Source organism: Dendrobates tinctorius, unplaced genomic scaffold (genome assembly GCF_039654945.1).
Source record: "Dendrobates tinctorius isolate UK_male_01 unplaced genomic scaffold, ASM3965494v1 ptg000395l, whole genome shotgun sequence".
NCBI lineage: Eukaryota > Metazoa > Chordata > Amphibia > Anura > Dendrobatidae > Dendrobates > Dendrobates tinctorius.
This window is the reverse complement of record NW_027362061.1, coordinates 1,278,290-1,299,602: the sequence shown is the minus strand read 5'-3', so window position 1 is coordinate 1,299,602 and position 21,313 is coordinate 1,278,290. Positions and strand designations below refer to the sequence as shown.

General features: G+C 43.0%; 1 protein-coding gene across 1 annotated transcript; it reads left to right on the top strand.

The window, feature by feature from the left end:
• The first annotated feature begins 1,193 nt into the window (after window positions 1-1,193).
• LOC141076221 (uncharacterized) lies at window positions 1,194-17,685 on the top strand. The gene is made up of 4 exons (XM_073563578.1): window positions 1,194-1,355; window positions 17,074-17,253; window positions 17,336-17,459; window positions 17,543-17,685. The coding sequence occupies exons 1-4, from the start codon at window positions 1,194-1,196 to the stop codon at window positions 17,683-17,685; spliced, it is 609 nt and encodes a 202-aa protein (XP_073419679.1).
• The last annotated feature ends 3,628 nt before the right edge of the window (window positions 17,686-21,313 follow it).

The following is a 21,313-nucleotide window of genomic DNA, read 5'->3' as shown; positions in this document are numbered from 1 at the left end:
AATTCTCTATAAATCTCCGGTGTCCTTGATGTGAGCAGGTGCTATTCTCAGTAATGGTCTCAGACACCGGTCTATAAATGTAGATAAAGATTCTGTTACTGATCCGACCCCGCACACTATCGGGCGACCTGGTGGGAACGCTGCGTCTTTGTGGACTTTAGGAATATAATACCAATGTGGCTTGTGTGGAAATTCAGGGAAGAGTTTCTCTGATATTTCTTAGATAATCGTCCCTTCTCGATCTGAAATCTCAGGAAACATCTTAGTTGTTCCTTATTTTTATTTGTGGGATCAGCTCTTGTTTTTTTTATCAGTAAACACCGTAAATAGAAAACATTCAAGATTGCTAAAAATTACGTTTTTATGGACGGCACAATTCCACAAAAAATGCTGTAACGAGCGATCACAATTGTACTAATAAAAACGTTAATTTATTAATCTCTAATAATTATTTTATTTTCAACAAAGATTACTATATGCAAACAAATGGAGTTTCTATGGGGGCAAAATATTCCCAATAATTAGCGAACTTGGTCATGAGTTGGTGGGAGGAGACATACATCTATAATAGTAAGAATCCATTCATTGATTGTATTCAATTTTACGGGAGATATATTGATGATATTATCATAATTTGGAAATCTGATGTATCCAGGGTAACGGGGTCTTCTGTGCTGTAATATCTCTCACATTACCACCCCGTGTTTCAGAAGGTCCACTCTGCTTTTCCTCACTTCTGGATGAAGGACGCTGGCTCGAAAGACTTTGTAACATGGGAACATATAAAAGATCACTGCTTCTCCATGTATTTCTAGTGGGACAACATTTTACTCACCGGTCTCAGAATATATATACATACAGAGGACAGGACAATCATTATGTGTGTCCGGCCAGTAGATAACAGGCTCCAATTAAGACGCCAGACGTACATTACAATAGCCGCAGATGGCTGGCGACCCCCCGATCATTTACCGTGGGATTTACAAAGGTGGTGGGAGGTCAGAAGTTGGATATCTCGTTTACCTCTGCCCAGGAGTCGCAGCCAGTCGGTTGCTGCATTAAGGGTATGCACCCCACATTGCACCTATCATACATGCATCTTCTATTTGGGGTGCTGGGGGGTTCTGTAACATCCATCCATCATTCAGGAATTTGATTTATATCTGAATTGTAATTCGTTAAATCTCAAATTCATGGTACGACATGAAAATTCAAGTATTGATTTTTGGGATCTAAAATTAGAGGGAATAACTAATGAACCTATTGTAGCATGCACTCACAGAAAGGACAAGGCTGGAGACACAATATTCCATGCCAAAAGTCACCATCCGAAACACACTATCAAGAGTGTTCCGGTAGGTGAAATGACGCGTGCAAAACGCAATTGTAGCAAGTCTTGGGACTATGAGAGAGAAGTGTCTAATATCAAAAAGCGCTTGAGTAAAAGAGGTTACAATAAATGGAGCTTAGAAAAAATTATGGCAAAAAAATCTGTTTTTAAAAAGCAACAAAATGTGATTGGTAATTCTGTTAACCCTGTAACTTTAGTGTTACAAATTAGTAATCAATTCTCATCTATCAAAAAAATTATTAGGGACAATTTGTCCATTTCAAAAGGAGACCCTGAGATTGAGAAAATTATAAAAAAAAGGTTTTAGAATTGTCTCAAGAAAAGCGCCCTCTATTAAACAAAGTTTGTCACCAAGTTTTCTTAATGACTCACAGAAACAAATCACCAATTGGTTAAATACGAAGGGTTTCCATAAATGTGGTGCGAATTCATGTAAAATGTGTAGGTACACCAACAAATGTAGCAAATTTGGGGATTGGAATAATGAACATTTTTATGAAATCAAGGATTTTATATACTGTAAATCTAAAAATATTGATTATGTCATGGTGTTAGGCGTCGGGTTCCTGCCACTGCACAGCAGGAATCCAGAGCCTTGCACCAAGCAGTCTCCCATTCTTCTTCGGCCACAGTGGAGCCTGCTCAGCAGATTCGTCTGTCCTGGTGCTCTGCCCAGGCCAACTCCATGGGTTTGCTTGCTGCTGCCACCTCTGGCACAGCTATGACAATGCATGCTGCTCAGCAGCGAGATTCTTCAGGGACTAAGTCCTCATGTCGGGCCACTGAGCATTCCCGTGGAGTGATCTCCCATTGGAGATCAAGGGTCACGTGCTCAGGTCCTGCTTGTGTTCGGATTGGCCCATCCGAGAAGCCAGGAAGGTCCCGGACGCCCGTGGCTATAAAAGGTCCGCATGGTCGCTCGCCCATGCGCTAGTATAGACTGTATTTACAGACTATGTGGAGTGAGTGATGTATGCACGTATGAATGTCTCTGGTGAATGACTCATTAAGAAACCCCTACCCTTGGTACGCATGTGTTGTGCAGCCTAGCCTGCTAGCGCCCAGGCCTAGGCGTAGGTAGGTCTGAGGTTGAGTCAGGCATCTGGCCTCACCAGGGACTCGGCACGCCTTAGTGCACGTGCTCCATAGCCAGAGTCTATAGCGGCGCTCGCGGCAGCGACGCCACGCGTTCAGTGGGCCTAGAAGGACTCTAACCCCGTGTCCTTGGGGTAGAGTTCTGTGGCTGTACACTGTGCCCCCTTTTGGCCGAGCTCTGTGAGTTAACAGGCTCCGGCATCTACTTTCAGCAGTGGTGCGGCTCTGTGCAGTAACAGAGTTCGCCCTGTTCACATTGGGTGACTGTGACGTATCCCACGTGTGACTGGTTTCACACCGCTTAATTCTTCCGCCATTACTTAGCAGCAGTGTACCACCTCTGCACGGTGGACCCCGGGCTGCGAACGCACCTACTATTATTTTATAATTTGGTGCGTTCCGCCAGCCCTAACACATGGAATGTGCGACCTGCCAGTTGAAATATGTGGGAAGTAGTCAACGTGCATTAAAAACAAGAATTAGGGAGCACATCCATGACGCAGAGAATTTTAATGCTGGTAGAAATATATCTCAAGTCTCCAAGCATTTCACTGAAGTTCATAAAAATAAAGTAGCCTCATTGTTGGTCTATGGTATAGGAAAAATAGGGAAACCGATCAGAGGTGGCGATACAGAAACCACACTAAGAAGCAGAGAGGCGTGGTGGATCTTCAAGCTAAATACGAGAGGACCACGAGGATTAAATAAAAGAGAGGACATCATGTGCTTTTATTCATTTATTTTTACTTCAAACAAACCTTCAATTCCAGTTAGAGATGAATCACGAATTTTGAATAAATTGTATCCATCTATGGTATAGATTTAACTGTAAGGAATTGTTTCACTCCAGAAATATATTATTCTTTATTCTCATATGTATAAAATATTGATGAAAAAAATGTGAAACAGATAAAAAATAATAATTAAAAAAATAGGATAAATGGAATCGATAGATTCATATTTACGTCACAGTAATGATAATATTGCAAATATCGCCATCACAGCTTTTCATTTACTCGTGACCTACTAAATGACAGAATAAATATCTAGAAATAATTTGTAACTGTTCTTTTCCCCTCTTTTCTCCGAAATTAAGAGTTTGGCTAATATGTAGAATACAAGAAGACACAAGAACAATGACAAGACAAAGAAACAAAAAAGATCATGTGCAAATATATAAAAAATAAAAGTAATCTTACGGATAAAGGATGTGACAGCTTATAGGCATCGCTCAATACCGCTTGATTGCACTACTAGGTCATGTTTTTTCTTCGTGATTTTAAATGTGTTTGTATGTCATGTGTTTTCACCTTGTTAATTGTTTAATCACTTTACCGGTGTGGTGACCGGAGTCAGCGTAAAAGTTCTGTCTGTCACATTGCCTGACATCCTGACTGAGGGGGCGCAGTCACCAGAAACGCGTTGGTAGCGCACGCGATCATTTTTTCCATACTGGCACTTCCACCTTGTCTGGACTATATGGATTGGAGTGAATAAAGAATTGTATATTTTCACCACATCATGGAGCTGGACGATTTCTTTTCACTACTCAAAAATATTATCCATAGTTCACAACACAGCCAAAAAAAAAAGAAATAGAAGAAAACAGAACAGTGCAAATTTCCACAGGAAAATATTTAACAAGAAAAAACTGGACCAGCACCAAGACAGTCCCTTACTGAAGAGCTTCCCCGACCAGTGTCCACTTGGCATAGCAGGATATGCAGCAAGAAACAGGGAAACAGCAGCACATGGAGGGAAAAGAGGGAACTTTAATGCCCATCGTTTCGGATGTGAAATCCTTCTACAAGCAATGTGCATAGCGATAGTACAGGTGTATAAAGGGTTAACAATTCAGTGCAACAATTAGGTAAAAAACATTTAGAATGTACATTCCATGTCATAGTGATTATATAGTGCAGGAAGTGCTCGGTGCATATATAGACAATTCCTCATAGAATAATACCCATAATTACACACATAACACAGGCAATAAGAAACACATCAACTCAGCCACAATGATCAAAATGATCTCAGCTGTCACATCTCAAAAGGAGCAGAAAACGCACTGACTGCTACAAAGCACAGCGGCGTGCCTGAGCACCGGCGTCCACACGGCTTCATGGAGCGCGTCTGTGAGGTCAGAATGTTCACCCATAGTGCGGAGCGGGTGCAGCTGCTCCGCGCATCATTGGCGCCTCAAATGAAAAAAGAAGAAAACAAGGAGACCACCGAGGGAATTGCACACCACCAATATATAAAGGAGCTTTATTCACACCACTGTTTAAAAACATGTAAAAGCAACAAAAATGACAAAACCCATCGTTAACCCTAATCTGTACAAAAATAAGAATTGAGTGATATGCATGTGATACCTAAATGAACACACGGGTACAACTATAAAGTGCATCAATATGATACCTATGATCTCACCCTGGTATCCCAAATAACATGCAGGACTAATAGGATCACAAGAATTTATAAGACTCAAAATGGGGCAATGGGGCCTCGTTGTGCCCCGGCATTTGCAAATTTGTTTTTAGGATGGTGGGAGGCCACCATCGCATATACTTCCAGATTTTTTCAGGATAGGGTACGATATTGGTCAAGATTCATAGACGATGTCTTTTTCATTTGGTCTGGCCCTCCAGAGGAATGTCTGTCCTTTTTGAATTCTCTAAATAAGAATTCTCTCAATGTCCTTTTGACTCATACCATTTCATCTCTTACAGTTAATTCCTTTGATAGGAACTGAAGGAGTTAAATTGAGTTCTGTCTATGTTGCATTCTCTTGTTTAAAACCTTATCTGTTCTTCGAGGAGATGTCTCAGACATCTCCCTTGTGAACCAAGGTCAAATACCTCTGCTTTTTCGCCTAAATGACTTTCTTTGTCTAAAACAAGTTGTAAAATCATTTGTACTGCGCATGTCTGTAAAATGTTTAAATTCTTTACTATAAAAGACGGAAGCCTAACTGATAAGCCAGAGGCGTCTTGGAGGCATCCTGAGTTGTACCATACAGCTGGTGTCTGTGTAGTTCTTCTCCACGGAGCTGATTTAATTAGAGACATATGATGCTTCACACCCAAGAACATCGGTCCTTCAGATGAAAGAGTAATCTGAGGGATCCCGACAGTTTCCTGGCGCCCGAAACAGGGACCTGATATAGGCACCTCTCCAAGACTACCCGATCTACAGACCACACCAGTTACTGATGAAATTGTGAACAGCAGACCTAAACACCTGGCCAGGTAAGAGATCAATTTTTCTCTTCTCTGCTCTTCATAATCTATCATTATAACTAAGGTCCGTATAAAGGGGAATCTAGTAGAGGAGGGGGCCGTAAAATCAGGTCCATATAAGAACTCTGAGGAAATCGGGTGTGACACGCATATGTAATTTCTGCTCGAATGAGAAGTTACTGTAGGTTCTGTGTGTGCACAGCTATTTTTAGAAAAAGAGCTGATGCAAATCAAAATGGGAGAGGTCTGACATTATGGAATATAAGGCTGGGTGAACAGTTCATACTGCGCAGCCCGGACGGACAAGTTTTTCACAATAGACGGTTCCGCACTAGGAATAGAGGAGGTTGTTGAATGGCTACTTTGATTTGAAAGGTTGTGGAAAGTAGACAAATAAGCTGCACAGTAGGTATTCGTTCAAAGAGTGGTGATATTGCCTAACTGGGCCATGTGACAGCGTCCTTTCGGGGAGGTCACCGCCTAAGCTTAAATCAACACCCTTTACGAATAAACCTTGTGACAGATAAGAGTGTGACCGAATGAGCACAGGACCGTGAAATGAGCCTGTGACAGGATATGACTGAAGAACCCCAGTAGATGGACACTTTATTTACAATCCTGTGTGTTGTGGGAGTATTTCTGTTCGGATGCTACATAGCATATAAGTACACGAAACACGTAGTACACCGAGGAACAGACACTCCATTTAGCCTGTTAGCACCTTAGGAAGAAGGTAACGAGGTATAGTAGAGCCTAGTCTTGAGCTTACCCAATACACCACCTAAGGCAGGGGACTAACAGGAAGACAACAAGAGAGACAGGATAAGAATAAAAGATAAGATGGGGAACAGTCAGGGAAAGATACCTGAAGAAGGAAATCGGTTATGTGATATAATTGAGGATAGATATGGAAGTAGTGCAGCAAAGAACCTGGAAAAAGTATTAATCAAATCCAAAGTGCAAGATAGGCAGGCTGTGTGAATCCTTGTATATATGTCTATGAGAACCTCTGAATAAGATGAGAGATGAGTAATTGAGTATAAAAAAAAAAAAAAAAAATCAGTGAATGAGCACGTATGAATGAATCATCACACATCATTTTTGTGTCAAGAGATTTGTGACCTTTCTAGTTGTGGTGGAATCCCGGACAGATGCGTTATAGATATTTCAAATCTACATCTGAGACTGAATGAATTGAGTAATGATATAGTTCGTGTTATATGTGGCATTACATTGTAAAGTTTCCTGAATGCATTTGGCCAGAAAAAGGGCAAGGCATGGTTAATCTCATTATACAGTTATCTGCTCTTACAGTGAAATCCCGTGATTTTGAGTTTCTTTGTAGAAATTGATTTTGATAAGTCTAAAGAGCTACAGAATTCTGTGAAGGACGACGCTGCATTCTGATGGGAGGGGGGAATGATACCGCTGCGTAGTTTTTCTTCTCCCTTCGCTCTTATCTCTGCTGAGTGTGAGCTGTGCTCAAAATTCTCTGTAATTCTATCCGTAAGGTACACGCTGAAAGATTTGTGCATTTTAAAGCAACAGTACTTAATTGAAGATTGGAAGTTAAAAGTAAGATATGGTGCCTAATTTAGAAGGGAATTGTAAGTGATTGCTTGGTCATTAATGTGTTTGAACCTGCTTCTAGTTGTGTGATTGATTTGTATAGCAAATTGTGTCAAATTACAAGAGACAGAGAAGGAAGGAAGCAGTAAAACAAGTGGGACAAATATTGAAAAAGGCAAAAATACCAGAGTGTGAATGTTTGGATGTACAAAAACGCACAGACAAGGGAAGAAAATAGCAAGTGAATAAATGATGCTTGAGAATGTGCAGCAGTGTGGAAGGTGTATTATGAATGTTTGATTGACAAAGTGTAACCAGAGACCCAGACAAAACAGATGGACTTGTAAACACTGTGGTCAGACTCAGACAAACCCAGACTGAATAGCTACTTGTGTGACCTGTGCTACTGACCTAAGAGAATTGCACTAAATCCTATCCAGACAAGATCATAAGAAGCTGACATAATAGTGTGGATAGTGGGTAGTAGGGACATTGGCCCTTGAGGAGTAAGCTGACAGTAGACATCAGACGGCCAACCCCATCAGAACCTAGAAGTGTGACTAGAATAAGAAAGATACAGGTGTATTATCCCTGGAGCCCCTCTGACCAGCTAGCTTTGCTGAAGCAGCTGCCTGCCCCTGAAGACCAACCATTCCCGTTTTACAGACACATAAAGGAAGTACAGCAGACATATAAGTGTACCTGGGCAGACCTAGAGAGGTTGATGAGTTTAAAGGCAGGTGACGCACTAGATCATATAATTAAGACACATACAGATGTGACAAAGAATCAGGCTTGGGGCATGGATGATAAATCTGCACAATCTGGGGAGACGTACTGTGAGTCACTAAGACAATGGGCTGCAGTGGAACAATCAGAGCAGTCTGTACTCCTGACTAATGTGACACAGCAAAGAGGAGAGAGTGTAGAGATGTACTTTGGACGGTTACAGCTGAAATGGGCAGACATGGGGTACATTTGCATAAACCCACTTGATGTTAGAATACTGGTGAATGCATTCATTGACGGTATGAACAAAGACTTACGAGACGCAGTACAGACAGCCAGACCTGAATGGAGACATGTAGATCCGAAAGACCTCCTTAAGGTAGCTAAAGAAATTGAGCAAACAAGGATAATAAAACGACCTGTCATGTATGCTGGAGCACAAGGAAAAAAGTGGAGACGTAATAGGGAAGGCATGTGAGATGACACTGACGTTTCTTTTGACAATCTATTCCCCACATGACATCCATGCCATACTCCTACAAGTTCAACCAAAACATCTGTCTAGGGCCAGACAGCTCCGACTTGAGTGTGCTCTACTAATTCCTGAGTATGTCACTCCTCAAAAGATGTAACGTTCTGAATCCAGCCACCCTCCTGCCTGTGGATTCAGAAAAGGGGGAATTGGTGACCGTATTGGCAAGTGAGGAAGGATACTTTGACATGACGCATGAACATGTCTGCATAGAACTGATGAGTCAGGAGACAGTTGGGTTTGCACACATTCATGAAAAACCTGTTCCTAATGCAGACTTTGAGTTTCTTTTTTGTAGATGGCCCCAGATACCACCAGGATGGACGATTCTACACTGGATATGCAGTAGTATCCTCACATGAGGTAATCCGAGCGGAACCACTCTCTCCTCACATGTCGGCGCAGGAGGCAGAGTTGAAGGCACTCACTGAGGCGTGTAGAGCCGCTGCAGGTAAAGTCGCTAATATTTTCACAGATTCGAAGCCCATTAAAAATGCAGAGCTGGTGAAACAATTGATGGAGGCATTGATGTTACCAGTCCAGGTTGGCATTGTCAAGGTAAAAGCACACACAAAGGTGACTCCGTGGAGGTAGAGGGCAATAGAAGGGCGAACGAGGCTGCTAAAATAGCACAAGGCGGCCTAGAGAGAGCAGTGGACGGTGGCGGGGAGTCAGCGTATTCCAGCCACATTGGGTCTAGATGTCCTGAAATCCCTCCAGCAAAAGGCTGCCCAAACAGAGAAGGTACACCGGGGGAGACTGGGAGCTGAGCTGAACTCAAATGGAGTATGGGAGAATAAGGATAAAATGTGCCCACCAAAGTCCCTGTTCCCAATCATGGCGCAAGCAGCACATGGCCCCAATCACACCTCAAAAAGTCACATGTGTGCCATGGTAGATGCCTTCTGGATCGCTCCTGGCTTCAGTTGCGCAGCCGCGAAACTTGTACAATCATGCCTCATCTGTGCACAGCACAACCCAGGTAAAACAGTAAAAGTCCCTAAGAAAGCGACACCTAGGCCTCTCTACCCGTTTCAGAGACGGCAGATTGACGACATACAGCTACCAAGGTAGGAGTGTATGCAAATATCCTAGTATGTGTAGATCTCTTCTCTGGATGGCCAGAGGCCTACCCGGTGAAAACGGCTACAGCTCGAGCCACTGCAAAGAAACTGGTGATGGAACTAGTACCACGATTCGGTGTCCCTGAAACAATTGACTCAGACAGAGGTACACACTTTACTGCTGAGGTAATGCAAAATGTAATGCAAATGATAGGTGTAGAACAGGCATTTCATACACCCTACCACCCACAGAGTTCAGGGAAGGTAGAAAGAATGAACGGGACACTGAAATTGAAAATACAGAAAACCATGGAGCAGACCCATAGACCATGGCCAGAGTGTCTCCCATTAGCATTATTCTCAGTAAGGTACACACCCACGGGGAAAACTAAACTGTCACCCTTCGAGATACTGTTTGGAAGACCACCGAACACAGGGTTGTACTACCCACAGGTCTTAACACTTAATGTGGATAATTTGACAAGTTATGTAATCCAGTTGCAAAAGCATTTAACTCAAATGCATTCTCTAGTTTTCTCTTCCATTCCAGATCCAGATAGTGTGGAAGGAACTCACTGTCTACAACCTGGTGATTACGTATATGTCAAGAAACACTCCAGAAAGACCCTTGAACCCCGATATCAAGGACCTTACCAAGTACTCCTAATAACGCCTACTTCTGTTAAGTTGGAAGGACGACCAACCTGGATCCACGCATCGCATTGCAAACTAGCCACAGGAGTTAACAAAGCATAAGAGTGCATAATGTTTTGGTTTGGTTTTGTTGCATTATCTGTAATAATGGTAGCTGCGTGGGACAATCTAAATTCTCCAATGTCCTTGAATAATAAGTTTATACAACATCATGAAAAATTACTGAATGATTGGTCAAATCATTTGCTGGATCTGCACACATTCACCAGTATCAGCCACTAGTATTCCGTTCCTTGTTATTCCTGTGCCACCCGAGGAATTATTTGCCTGGACCAGTTGTTCTGATACACTTGCTAATAATGCCACAAATAATGTGAAGTTATGGAACACAACTGTTGGAATACCTATTGTGGGATGGGTAGGATACCCTTGGTGGCAGGGTAATCTTTCAGGAAGTAATACATACCTTCAATATCTGGCATATAAAGGGGGGGCTTGGGTACCCAGGAATAGAACTCGATTAACCTACCTGGGGCAAATTCCAATGTATGGCCTACAAGTTAGTTTTAATGTAACTTCCCACTCTACTGATGCCTTCAAACCAATACTGCTAGAAAGAAGGTTGCATAACACGTCCTGGGAGTATTCCAATTTATTTCCCCAGGGCAATAATGAAACTTGTTTTAACATTTCAGGTAATATACCTTGCAACGAGTCATCTGGATATGAGAAAGGAACTCCCACCTGTGGAAATCCCGATGTAGGGTATTGTAGCCCTTTAGGACAACTTCCAAATTGGTGTATGCTTCAGAATGTATCTGCGTTCATAGATTTAGTTCATAGACTGGTATTACAACATTCAGCCCTATGGGACCTACCTAGTGACATGTTCTGGGTATGTGGAGACAATGCATATAAATGGTTGCCAGTAGGGGTAAAAGGTGCTTGTACTCTGGGTCGTTTGACTCCAGCTACCTTTGTTATTCCGAATGACCAATTGAATACTCAGAGCATACCTAAACACACGTTGTACAAAAGAGCTGCTGACAATACACCTCGCCTCTCTGGGAGACCACATATAGTGCAGATGAGTGTGGCTAATAAAATTGTCAGCTCTATTTTTATTTATCCTATGATTACTCAAATGTGGGATAAATTAGTCAGGGCTACAGATTACTTAGATGACCAAATATGGGATATATTGGATATATTGAACACCACCGTTGCTGTCCAAAATCATTGTTGTTTGTATCTTCGTAATATATGTGCTATTGAAACTTGTTTTTTGGTGTATCTCTGTATGCAAGAAAAGATGTAGAAATAGATAAGGAAGTTTGACTGTAAACAACAAGAATTTAACTATTATTCCTTTGAGTCCTAGATTGACATCTCATTTCTGGCATGAAGGAGCGTACTCTTGCAATGATGGACGTGGCTTCAGTATCTGGGGGATGGAGAAGGTAGAAGACCTGTCTCCCTCAGGCAACCCGTCGGCCTGGGATAGTACCTGGTGAACGAGCCACTATCCGCTGTTGTTGCAGGATCCAGTGTTCCAGATTGTGGAAAATGAAGATGTCAAAGGGGGGAATGATAGGAACTGAAGGAGTTAAATTGAGTTCTGTCTATGTTGCATTCTCTTGTTTAAAACCTTATCTTCGAGGAGATGTCTCAGACATCTCCCTTGTGAACCAAGGTCAAATACCTCTGCTTTTTCGCCTAAGTGACTTTCTTTGTAGAAAACAAGTTGTAAAATCATTTGTACTGCGCATGTCTGTAAATGTCTAAATTCTTTACTATAAAAGACGGAAGCCTAACTGATAAGCCAGAGGCGTCTTGGAGGCATCCTGAGTGGTATTATACAGCTGGTGTCTGTGTAGTTCTTCTCGACGGAGCTGATTTAATTAGAGACATATGATGCTTCACACCTAAGAACATCGGTCCTTCAGATGAAAGAGTAATCTGAGGGATCCCGACACAGCTGTACAGGGGTCTAGTGAAGGCTTTTAAGCCCGTTCCTCAGACTGTAGCTCCTGGGCACAGGCCCTCACTCCTGTCCCTTCACTATAAAGCCTTGGCCTCATTATACAGCTGTACAGGGGTCTAGTGAAGGCTTTTTAGCCCTTTCCTCAGACTGTAGCTCCTGGGATCAGGCCCTCACTCCTGTCCCCTCACTATAAAGCCTGGGCCTCATTATACAGCTGTACAGGGGTCTAGTGAAGGCTTTTTAGCTCTTTCCTCAGACTGTAGCTCCTGGGAACAGGCCCTCACTCCTGTCCCTTCACTATAAAGCCTGGGCCTCATTATACAGCTGTACAGGGGTCTAGTGAAGGCTTTTTAGCCCTTTCCTCAGTCTGTAGCTCCTGGGCACAGGCCCTCACTCCTGTCCCTTCACTATAAAGCCTGGGCCTCATTATACAGCTGTACAGGGGTCTAGTGAAGGCTTTTTAGCCCTTTCCTCAGTCTGTAGATCCTAGGAACAGGCCCTCACTCCTGTCCCTTCAGTATAAAGCCTGGGCCTCATTATACAGCTGTACAGGGGTCTAGTGAAGGCTTTTTAGCCCTTTCCTCAGACTGTAGCTCCTGGGCACAGGCCCTCACTCCTGCCCCTTCACTATAAAGCCTGGGCCTCATTATACAGCTGTACAGGGGTCTAGTGAATGGTTTTTAGCCCTTTCCTCAGACTGTAGCTCCTGGGCACAGGCCCTCACTCCTGTCCCTTCACTATAAAGCCTGGGCCTCATTATACAGCTGTACAGGGGTCTAGTGAAGGCTTTTTAGCCCTTTCCTCAGTCTGTAGCTCCTGGGAACAGGCCCTCACTCCTGTCCCTTCACTATAAAGCCTGGGTCTCATTATACAGCAGTACAGGGGTCTAGTGAAGGCTTTTTAGCCCTTTCCTCAGACTGTAGCTCCTGGTCACTATGTGATCTCACCATAACCCTAACAAGCTAATTAAGGTGTGAAATCTTGATCATAATTATCTCAGTACACAAATCTCCAAGGGTGCCCAAAGTTTTGCATCGCCCCTTTTTCCTTTTTACAATTATGAAATTGTAAAAAAGTCTATATATTTATTTTTTATTATTATTTTTGCCTAAAATACAAAGGCCATGTGTCATCTTAGAGGTTCGGCCTTTTAGAGATCATTTCATCTTCATCTTACTACTGCTCACAATAACGGTCATTTTGACCCGGGGCGCCCACACTTTTACATGCCGCTGTCAATGCTCCATCCCGTTGGTGCTCAATATTTAATAGGGTCTTACTATTAAACTTAATGAAAAGTTCGGTGAATGTCTTTGAGCTGTTATTACTAGAGATGAGCGAATATCGTGGGAGAAGTTATTATTGGCTAATATCGCTTACCGAATAGCTGCATCGGGACCCCGGATCCCTGGAGCGCTCCCGATAATCAGCTGCATGTGTCGCCCTCCATGCAGGTGCTGTGACTATCACACAGCGTGACACACGCAGCTGATTATCGGGAGTCCTCCAGCACACTGAGTCCTGCACACACTGAGGCACCTGATCATGTGACCCCTGACTCCTCCCCTCCTGTCACCTCATCACAGGTCCTGTGTGCACAGAGCAGTCATATATGAGGCAGACACTCCTGGATCTTCTGCTTTCTGGACCGGTTCCTCCTGTGAGTCCTATTAACCCTTTCGCTCCCTGTATTCTCTTTTCTGACAGGACAATATCTGAATTTGGATAGTGTGACAGGAATTTAAGCAATGTGGAAGGAAAAAAACGACAATTTTACTTTTTTCCTCACAAAAATGTGACTTTAGCCCCAGAATTGGCAGCGTAACAAATCCTTATTTTCCCCACTGTAGTTTGTAGACTCCATATACAGATCCCTTAAGAGAGAAAAGAGCTGAATTCCCCACTTAAGTTATTGCATTTTGGAAATTGCCCCCACTGGGAATTTATCTCCAGGTAAAGGCACAATTGTGTCTCCATGGGGGATGTGCTCACAGCCCAACATCGTGCGGCCTCCAAAGAAATGCCACCCCACACCATTACTGACCACTGCCAAACCGGTCATGCTGAAGGGTGTTGCAGGCAGCAGATCGCTCTCCACGGCGTCTCCAGACTCTGTCACGGCTGTCACATGTGCTCAGTGTGAACCTGCTTCCATCTGTGAAGAGCACAGGGCGCCAGTGGTGAATTTGCCAATCCTGGTGTTCTGTGGCAAATGCCAAGCGTCCTGTACGGTGTTGGGCTGTGAGCACAACCCCCACCTGTGGATGTCGGGACCTCAGACCATCCTCATGGAGTCGGTTTCTCACCGTTTGTGCAGACACATTTACATTTGTGGCCTGCTGAAGATCATTTTGCAGGGCTCTGGCAGTGCTCCTCCTGTTCCTCCTTGCATAAAGGTGGAGGTAGTGATCCTTCTGCTCGGTTGCTGCCTTCATACGACCCCCTCCACATATCCTAGTGTACTGGTCTGTTTCCTGGTAGCCCCTCCAGCCTCTGGACACTACGCTGACAGACACAGCAAACCTTCTTGCCACAGCTCGCATTGATGTGCCATCCTGGATGACCTGCACTACCTGAGCCACTTGTGTGGGTTGTAGAGTCCGTCTCATGTTACCACGAGTGTGAAAGCACAACTAACATTCAAAAGTGACCAAAACATCAGCCAGAAGCATTGGTACTGAGATGTGGTCTGTGGTCCCCACCTGCAGAACCACTCCTTTATTGAGGGTGTCTTGATAATTGCCAATAATTTCCATCTGTTGTCTATTCCATTTGCACAACAGCATGTGAAATTGATTGACAATCAGTGTTGCTTCCTAAGTGGACAGTTTGATTTCACAGAAGTTTGATTTACTTGGAGTTATATTCTGTTGTTTAAGTGTTCCCATTATTTTTTTTAACCGTGTATATAGATAGAGGGAGAGATTTTTTTTGTTTAGGTTGGAGGGTCCAGTTCCAGCTATTGCTGTGGGACCTGTGATTTCTATCTACTCCACTGTGTACAGGATAATAGAGTATAATAAAGTAGTTATGGACGTGATGTAACTAACATTGTGCAGTGACTCTGCTTTCCATATAGTGATGGATATTTCTTGTTGGTGAAACTGTGATATTTTTTTCCCCTTTAAACCTTTTTTAAACCCCTCTTATCAGTGCGATCATACAACATACAAGCCTCTGATGGCTCCGGTGATGCCCTGTACTACTGTAGTGCTGTGTATCATCTCTGACTGTCAGTGTAATACTAACGGCCCCATACACATGAGATCAGAGTTGGCTGAACGGACATTTGGCAGACGGCGATCTCTCCCGACTCCCCCATACACACAAATATTCCAGCTTTCCTGTGGTCTGTATGAGAGAGTCGCCTCCAGACTCCTCTAGAGGAGGATTATCTACAGGAAGAACAAACGGATTATCCTCTGAAATTCAGGATGCCGGATCCTTCTCTGCCCTGACATCATCTGTCGGGAGGCCCCCAAATACATTATATGGTCGGCCAAACCCCCCGAAATCAGTGCTTTCATGGAATTTTAGTCTAATGTGTATGGGGGCGTTATAAGGTAACTTATTGGACGCTGTCTCTGGCACGGCCGAATAGACCTTCATACATTATTACAGACCCCATTATTAGGCATGTAAGTATCGCAGTAACTAGGCCGCCCCATACTATCGAGTACTTGGAGGCGGGGGGCATTCAGCCAAACTCTGTCACACCTTCTTAGATGTCATGTTTGCTTTTCAGAGTTTTTGTTGAAGCCTCATCTGTGCCGTCCCTGCGGTGTACATCTATGTTCTGGGGCCCAAAAAGAATCATTTCTTTTTAATAAATGTTTAACATATTAAAAATTATAAAATGTGTCTTCTGCTTTTTACATATTTTTTTTTTTCTTCTTACAAGAATTGTTGGAGCCAATTTTCCTTAGAAACATTTTAATATCGGCTTTTTCTGGAGTTTTTCTTGTAATATAGGAAAGCCTAAGGCCAGAAATAAACCCCATAAATCACTGTACATGGAGACTTTGGGATCAGATCATTTCTGTCTGTTGTGTTTGTGGAAACTAAAAATCTTTTCTAAAAGCCTCAAACTTCTGTGTGTGACTCAGAGCTGAGATCTAACGTGAGAGAAGATTCCAGTGCGGGGAAGACGGGAAACCTTCATATAGACGGCCGGTGGGGATGGAGTCAGTGACCGACTCTGGCCAAATCTGTCTCTAGAGCCGTAGTAGAAGATGAAGATGTCGTCCTCATCATGAAGGAGTTATTTCTCATGTCGCGTGTAATGAATCTCTCCTGCAGTATTGCTAATGCCGATTCCAGTGTCGGTAATGAGACGATAATTAGCGTTATGGAAGATGAGTCTATGAGGAACGTGTTCAGCTGCCGACTCCGAGGAGGAAACTGCTTGTTGTCTGTGGCCTAAATATATAGGTTTTATTAGTAGATGTCAGGGAAGAAAACTAAACCCTGTAAGATAATAAATCTCCTCATATGTTTCCCTTATTATCTCCAGTAATTGTATTATTACACAGGATTCTTATGATGTTACATCGGATCATCTTCTTCTCATTCAGGTCTCTACAATATCGGATCCTCTCAGTGAAGATCTTCTACAGAAGAGAATTCTCCTGATTTACCCATCAAGGATGGATATGGACAGAGACAAGATGGCGGAGAGGATGTTACACCTCACCCTAGAGATCCTCTTCCATCTCACTGGAGAGGTGAGAGATTCTGATGACGTCACATTACATCATTCTTATCTATGGGAATAACAGATGGACAGAACTGGAGAGGTGAGGACTCTGGAAATGTCTGTAGTGAGATTTATTAATGTGTCTCTCCATTACCAGGATTACACAGTGGTGAAGAAGACCTCTAGTGATCACTGTCAGGACCCTGTGTCTGAGGGATGGGGAAGACCCCTGAGCCCAATCACGGGGCCTCCACCTCACCCCCTGATCCATGAGGACATCAATGACCAGAAGATCCTAGAACTCACCTACAAGATGATTGAGCTGCTGACTGGAGAGGTGACACTGCTGGGAATGCTGGGACATTATACAGTAACACTATGAAGGGATCGGGGGATGACGGTATCATTGTGTGTGTCAGGTTCCTATAAGGTGTCAGGATGTCGCTGTCTATTTCTCCATGGAGCAGTGGGAGTATTTAGAAGGACACAAAGATCTGTACAAGAACGTCATAATGGAGGTTCCCCAGCCCCTCACATCTCCAGGTAATAGACAGGACTAAATACACACGGCCTATAATTATCTGTATGTAGAGAATGAATTCAGTCCCTGTATGTGTTTCCTCCAGATCTATCCAGTAACAGGACAACACCAGAGAGATGTCCCCGTCCTCTTCTTCCACAGGACTGTAAACAAGAAGATCCCAGTGCTCCTCAGGATCATCATGTAGATGGAGAGAAGGTGTCAGGAGATCTCCCCTATGATGTGTAGACGGCTGTGAAGGTCTTGTGCTCAGTCTTGTTTTATCCACCAGTATTATATGTTTTATACTTGTGTGATGAGAACGGTGGAGATGGCAGGATTAGAGCTGATCATAGATGGGACTTCTCCATCTGTCTGTGACTTTTACAATATTTGTTTCAGGGTGAAGATCTGACCCATATTAATCCTACAGAGACATATGTGAGAGATGATGAGTGGTGTAAAGAGGAGATTCCCACATATGACTACCCAGGTGAGTAGTAACCACTGAATGCAGAGAAGTCACAGATTCCTCTCAGTCACCGGCTGTGGCTGCTTTATCGGTGGTGTAGTCCGGCCGTATTACCATGGTCACCATTTTGCCTCTAGACCACAACATTCTCCTCCACCCAAAACTGTTCAAATGACTTTGGGCATTGAAAGCCCTTTTCTATAGAACTTACGACCTGGAGGATCCACCTACCCCCTGGGATTAGTGTGAGGGTGATCCCATAAAGCGAGATCTATTTGATTGCTTGTACCTGAACTAATATAGGCCGAGTGCGCGCTTGAAGAGTCACACTGAACACAGAGTTAGATGTCTACTCCTTTCTCAGTAAAGGCTTGCACACAACTGAAGTTTATTCTAAAGACAAAGTGACAGGAGATGGGTGTCACACAATCTCCTGAGTAGCCAGTGTCAGTCTATGATAGGTCCATTTCACCTTCACTTCCATATATGGTATCCAGTATCTCAGCTTCTGCATTCCAAGGATTCCTTCCAGGGTGTTGTCTGAAGACACAGATGCCATCTTGGTAAACCATATCTGAACTGACTTACTGTATATAAGGTTTAATAATTGATTTCATCAGCCATTCTCTTCTTCACATTAGGAGACGCTGACCGTTACCTGCCCAGATCTGTAAACTATAAAGCCAAATGACAGTGTACGTAGAATGTGCTGACAAGATAGAAAATCACTTGGAGAAAAATCTTATGCTGGGCCTGTAAGAGAAAGCGGAGGGTAATGATGCTGTTGGCTTCCTAGATCCCTGTGATCTTATCGGATGAATCTTCTCTCCCTTCTGTGCTGCTGAATGTCTCATGGTCCCTACAAGACCAGGTCCAGTCTTTCTGGCCAAACTTCCCTTTTATGAGCGACAACAGTAAATGTGCAGTGAGGCCAAGTGTGAATTTCTGTCCAATAACAGCAGAGTTTCCCTTTATCCTGACTTTTCAATTTGTATTAAAACCAACTAACTTCAAGGAGGATTGTGATAATCTCCAGGACAAACATTCCACCTGTGCCATGATAGATCTCTAAGCTGTGCGTGGCTGAGGGCTGTAATATACATTTATTCCCGCCTGCAGGAGATGTGTTGGCTCCAGCCCTGGTGTCATGGATTCTCTCCACGTCATAAATTACATTATGTTTTTGATCCTAAGAAATTCAGATTACTGCACAATCTCTCCTGAAATGTGGAGCAATATTATTTTCTCTAATCTTCTGCTCAGGATCCATAGTAGCTCCAATGGTCCACCATAAATGAGGGCAACTCTGGTTTACTGTTGTGTAATCTGTATTTGTAGTTTTCAGTTAATGAGATTCTCATGCTCTGTGGGCGGGGCTGTGGGCGGGGCTGTGGGCGGGGCTTTATGTGGTGCTCTGATTACATATTCCTCTGTATTGGCTTATGTCAGGTCGCTGACCCCTCACTGACCTGCCCCATTATTACATAATGCATATAATAGCATTGATATTATTGGTGATAATGCCTATAATATTGTGGCTATTGTGAGGCTTAGAAAAAAAATTACATCCAGCAAAATGTCACCAGCGATGGCGGCGCCTGCGCAGTAGCGTCTATCTCTTACTTATAGATGCTACTGCGCAGGAGCCGCCATCGCCGGTGACATTTTGCTGGATGTAGTTTTTTTTCTAAGCCTCACAATAACATATTGTGCCCAGCTTGTGTCTCTGGAGACCTCCCCCCACCTACCCCCCGGAAATTGTTAAGTCCGCTCTACTCAAATGTGTCTGTCACTAAATAAACCAAATGCTTGAATGTCAAAACAGTTCAAAAACGTGGTTCTGTGTGGAGGATTGTAAAGCCGTCATGGAGGCATAAGGCTGGCAGTGATGGGCATTGTGGGTAATAATAGCGGGGATCATGCCTCATTCCTCTCTAGGAACATACACGACATCTTCTCTGGGGTTCTTTCTTGTTTCAGTTACTGGGATGAGTGCAATAAAATGTCGCTCAGTGAGTCTTCTGACATCTTCACATTCTAAAGGATTGGCGGGGACAAAATTTTCAAAAACAAGATTTTCAGTGACCTTTTCCTGATAATCAAGGAAAGTATCTGCATTTCCGGCTTTTTTGTATAACACAAAAGAATTATATGTGGCCACCTGAACCAAATACATGACTAACTTTGTATACCAGAGATATGATTTTCTTGATACCTGGTATGGCTGTAGAACCTGATCTGCAAGGTCCACACCCTCATATATTTGTTGTAGTCAGTGACAGACACAGGTTTTGGAGTAGTGGATCCCTGTTGGTCTGCAGTGGTCCTTGTGGCATCTGTGTGGATCGAGCTCAGGATAAAAATATCTTTATTATACTTAAGGACAAGCAGCTCTCCATTGTGTAAAGCCCCTGACTGCCCCTTTCGGAAGTTTTTGCTGACCAATGATTGTGGAAACGGTTTTTGCAAATGGTCCCACAAGCCCCCATGTTAAGTTCAACCAGAGTTTTAAATAGGGGTATGCTGGTGTAGTAGTTGTTGCACTTTCTTCACTGTCAGAACATAAAAAGTGCATAAGCCTCCTCTGCACTATAAAACTGATGGGTGATTTTATTTGTTTTTATTTCTTTTTCCGGAAATAGAAAACTCTGACATGACTGACGTGACCAAATTATTGGGGAGACATTTGAGAAAAGCCTAATTCTTTAGCCTAACCCTAACTTTAACCTAAAAGTAACCCTAACTTTACCCCAACCCTAACTATAGCGCTAACTGTAGCCTGCCTTATCTGTTTTATTATTGACAAATTATGGACCTGAGTGGGGTCTTGTTTTTTGTGAGATGAGAATTGGTATTATTTTCGCCTACATAACATTGATTGGTTCCTTTTTTATTCGATATTTGGGAGGCAGAATGAACAAACAGTTGAACACCACACACTACTGGCTCATCCAACAAGGTTTTCTATTAGACTGTGAACAGTCATTGTCTTGGTAAATAATTAAAGTTTTTTACATAGCTTGCCATTTTTATGGACAGTTTAAGTAGAAATGTTTAAAAATATAAAACTCAAGGATATGTTATTAAAAAAATCATTTTTTTATCTTAGCAGATGACTGTACCAGGATATCAGGGGGACAGCTGACATCTTCAATTTTTAAATCTAATGATCTTGAGATCCTACAAGATACAACTGAAGTGAATGCCATTACTCCAGATATACCATCATCCATTCACAGCAAAGATCTGTCATCTGATCCTATGAAACAGGTCCCATCTTCTGATTCATTTCTGACTACTAAGGAAAATCAAAGTCACAAAACAGGCATTAAAAAACAAACTGCTCCTAAAGCAAATAAGTCATTTTCATGTTCTGAATGCGGGAAATGTTTTAACTGGAAATCA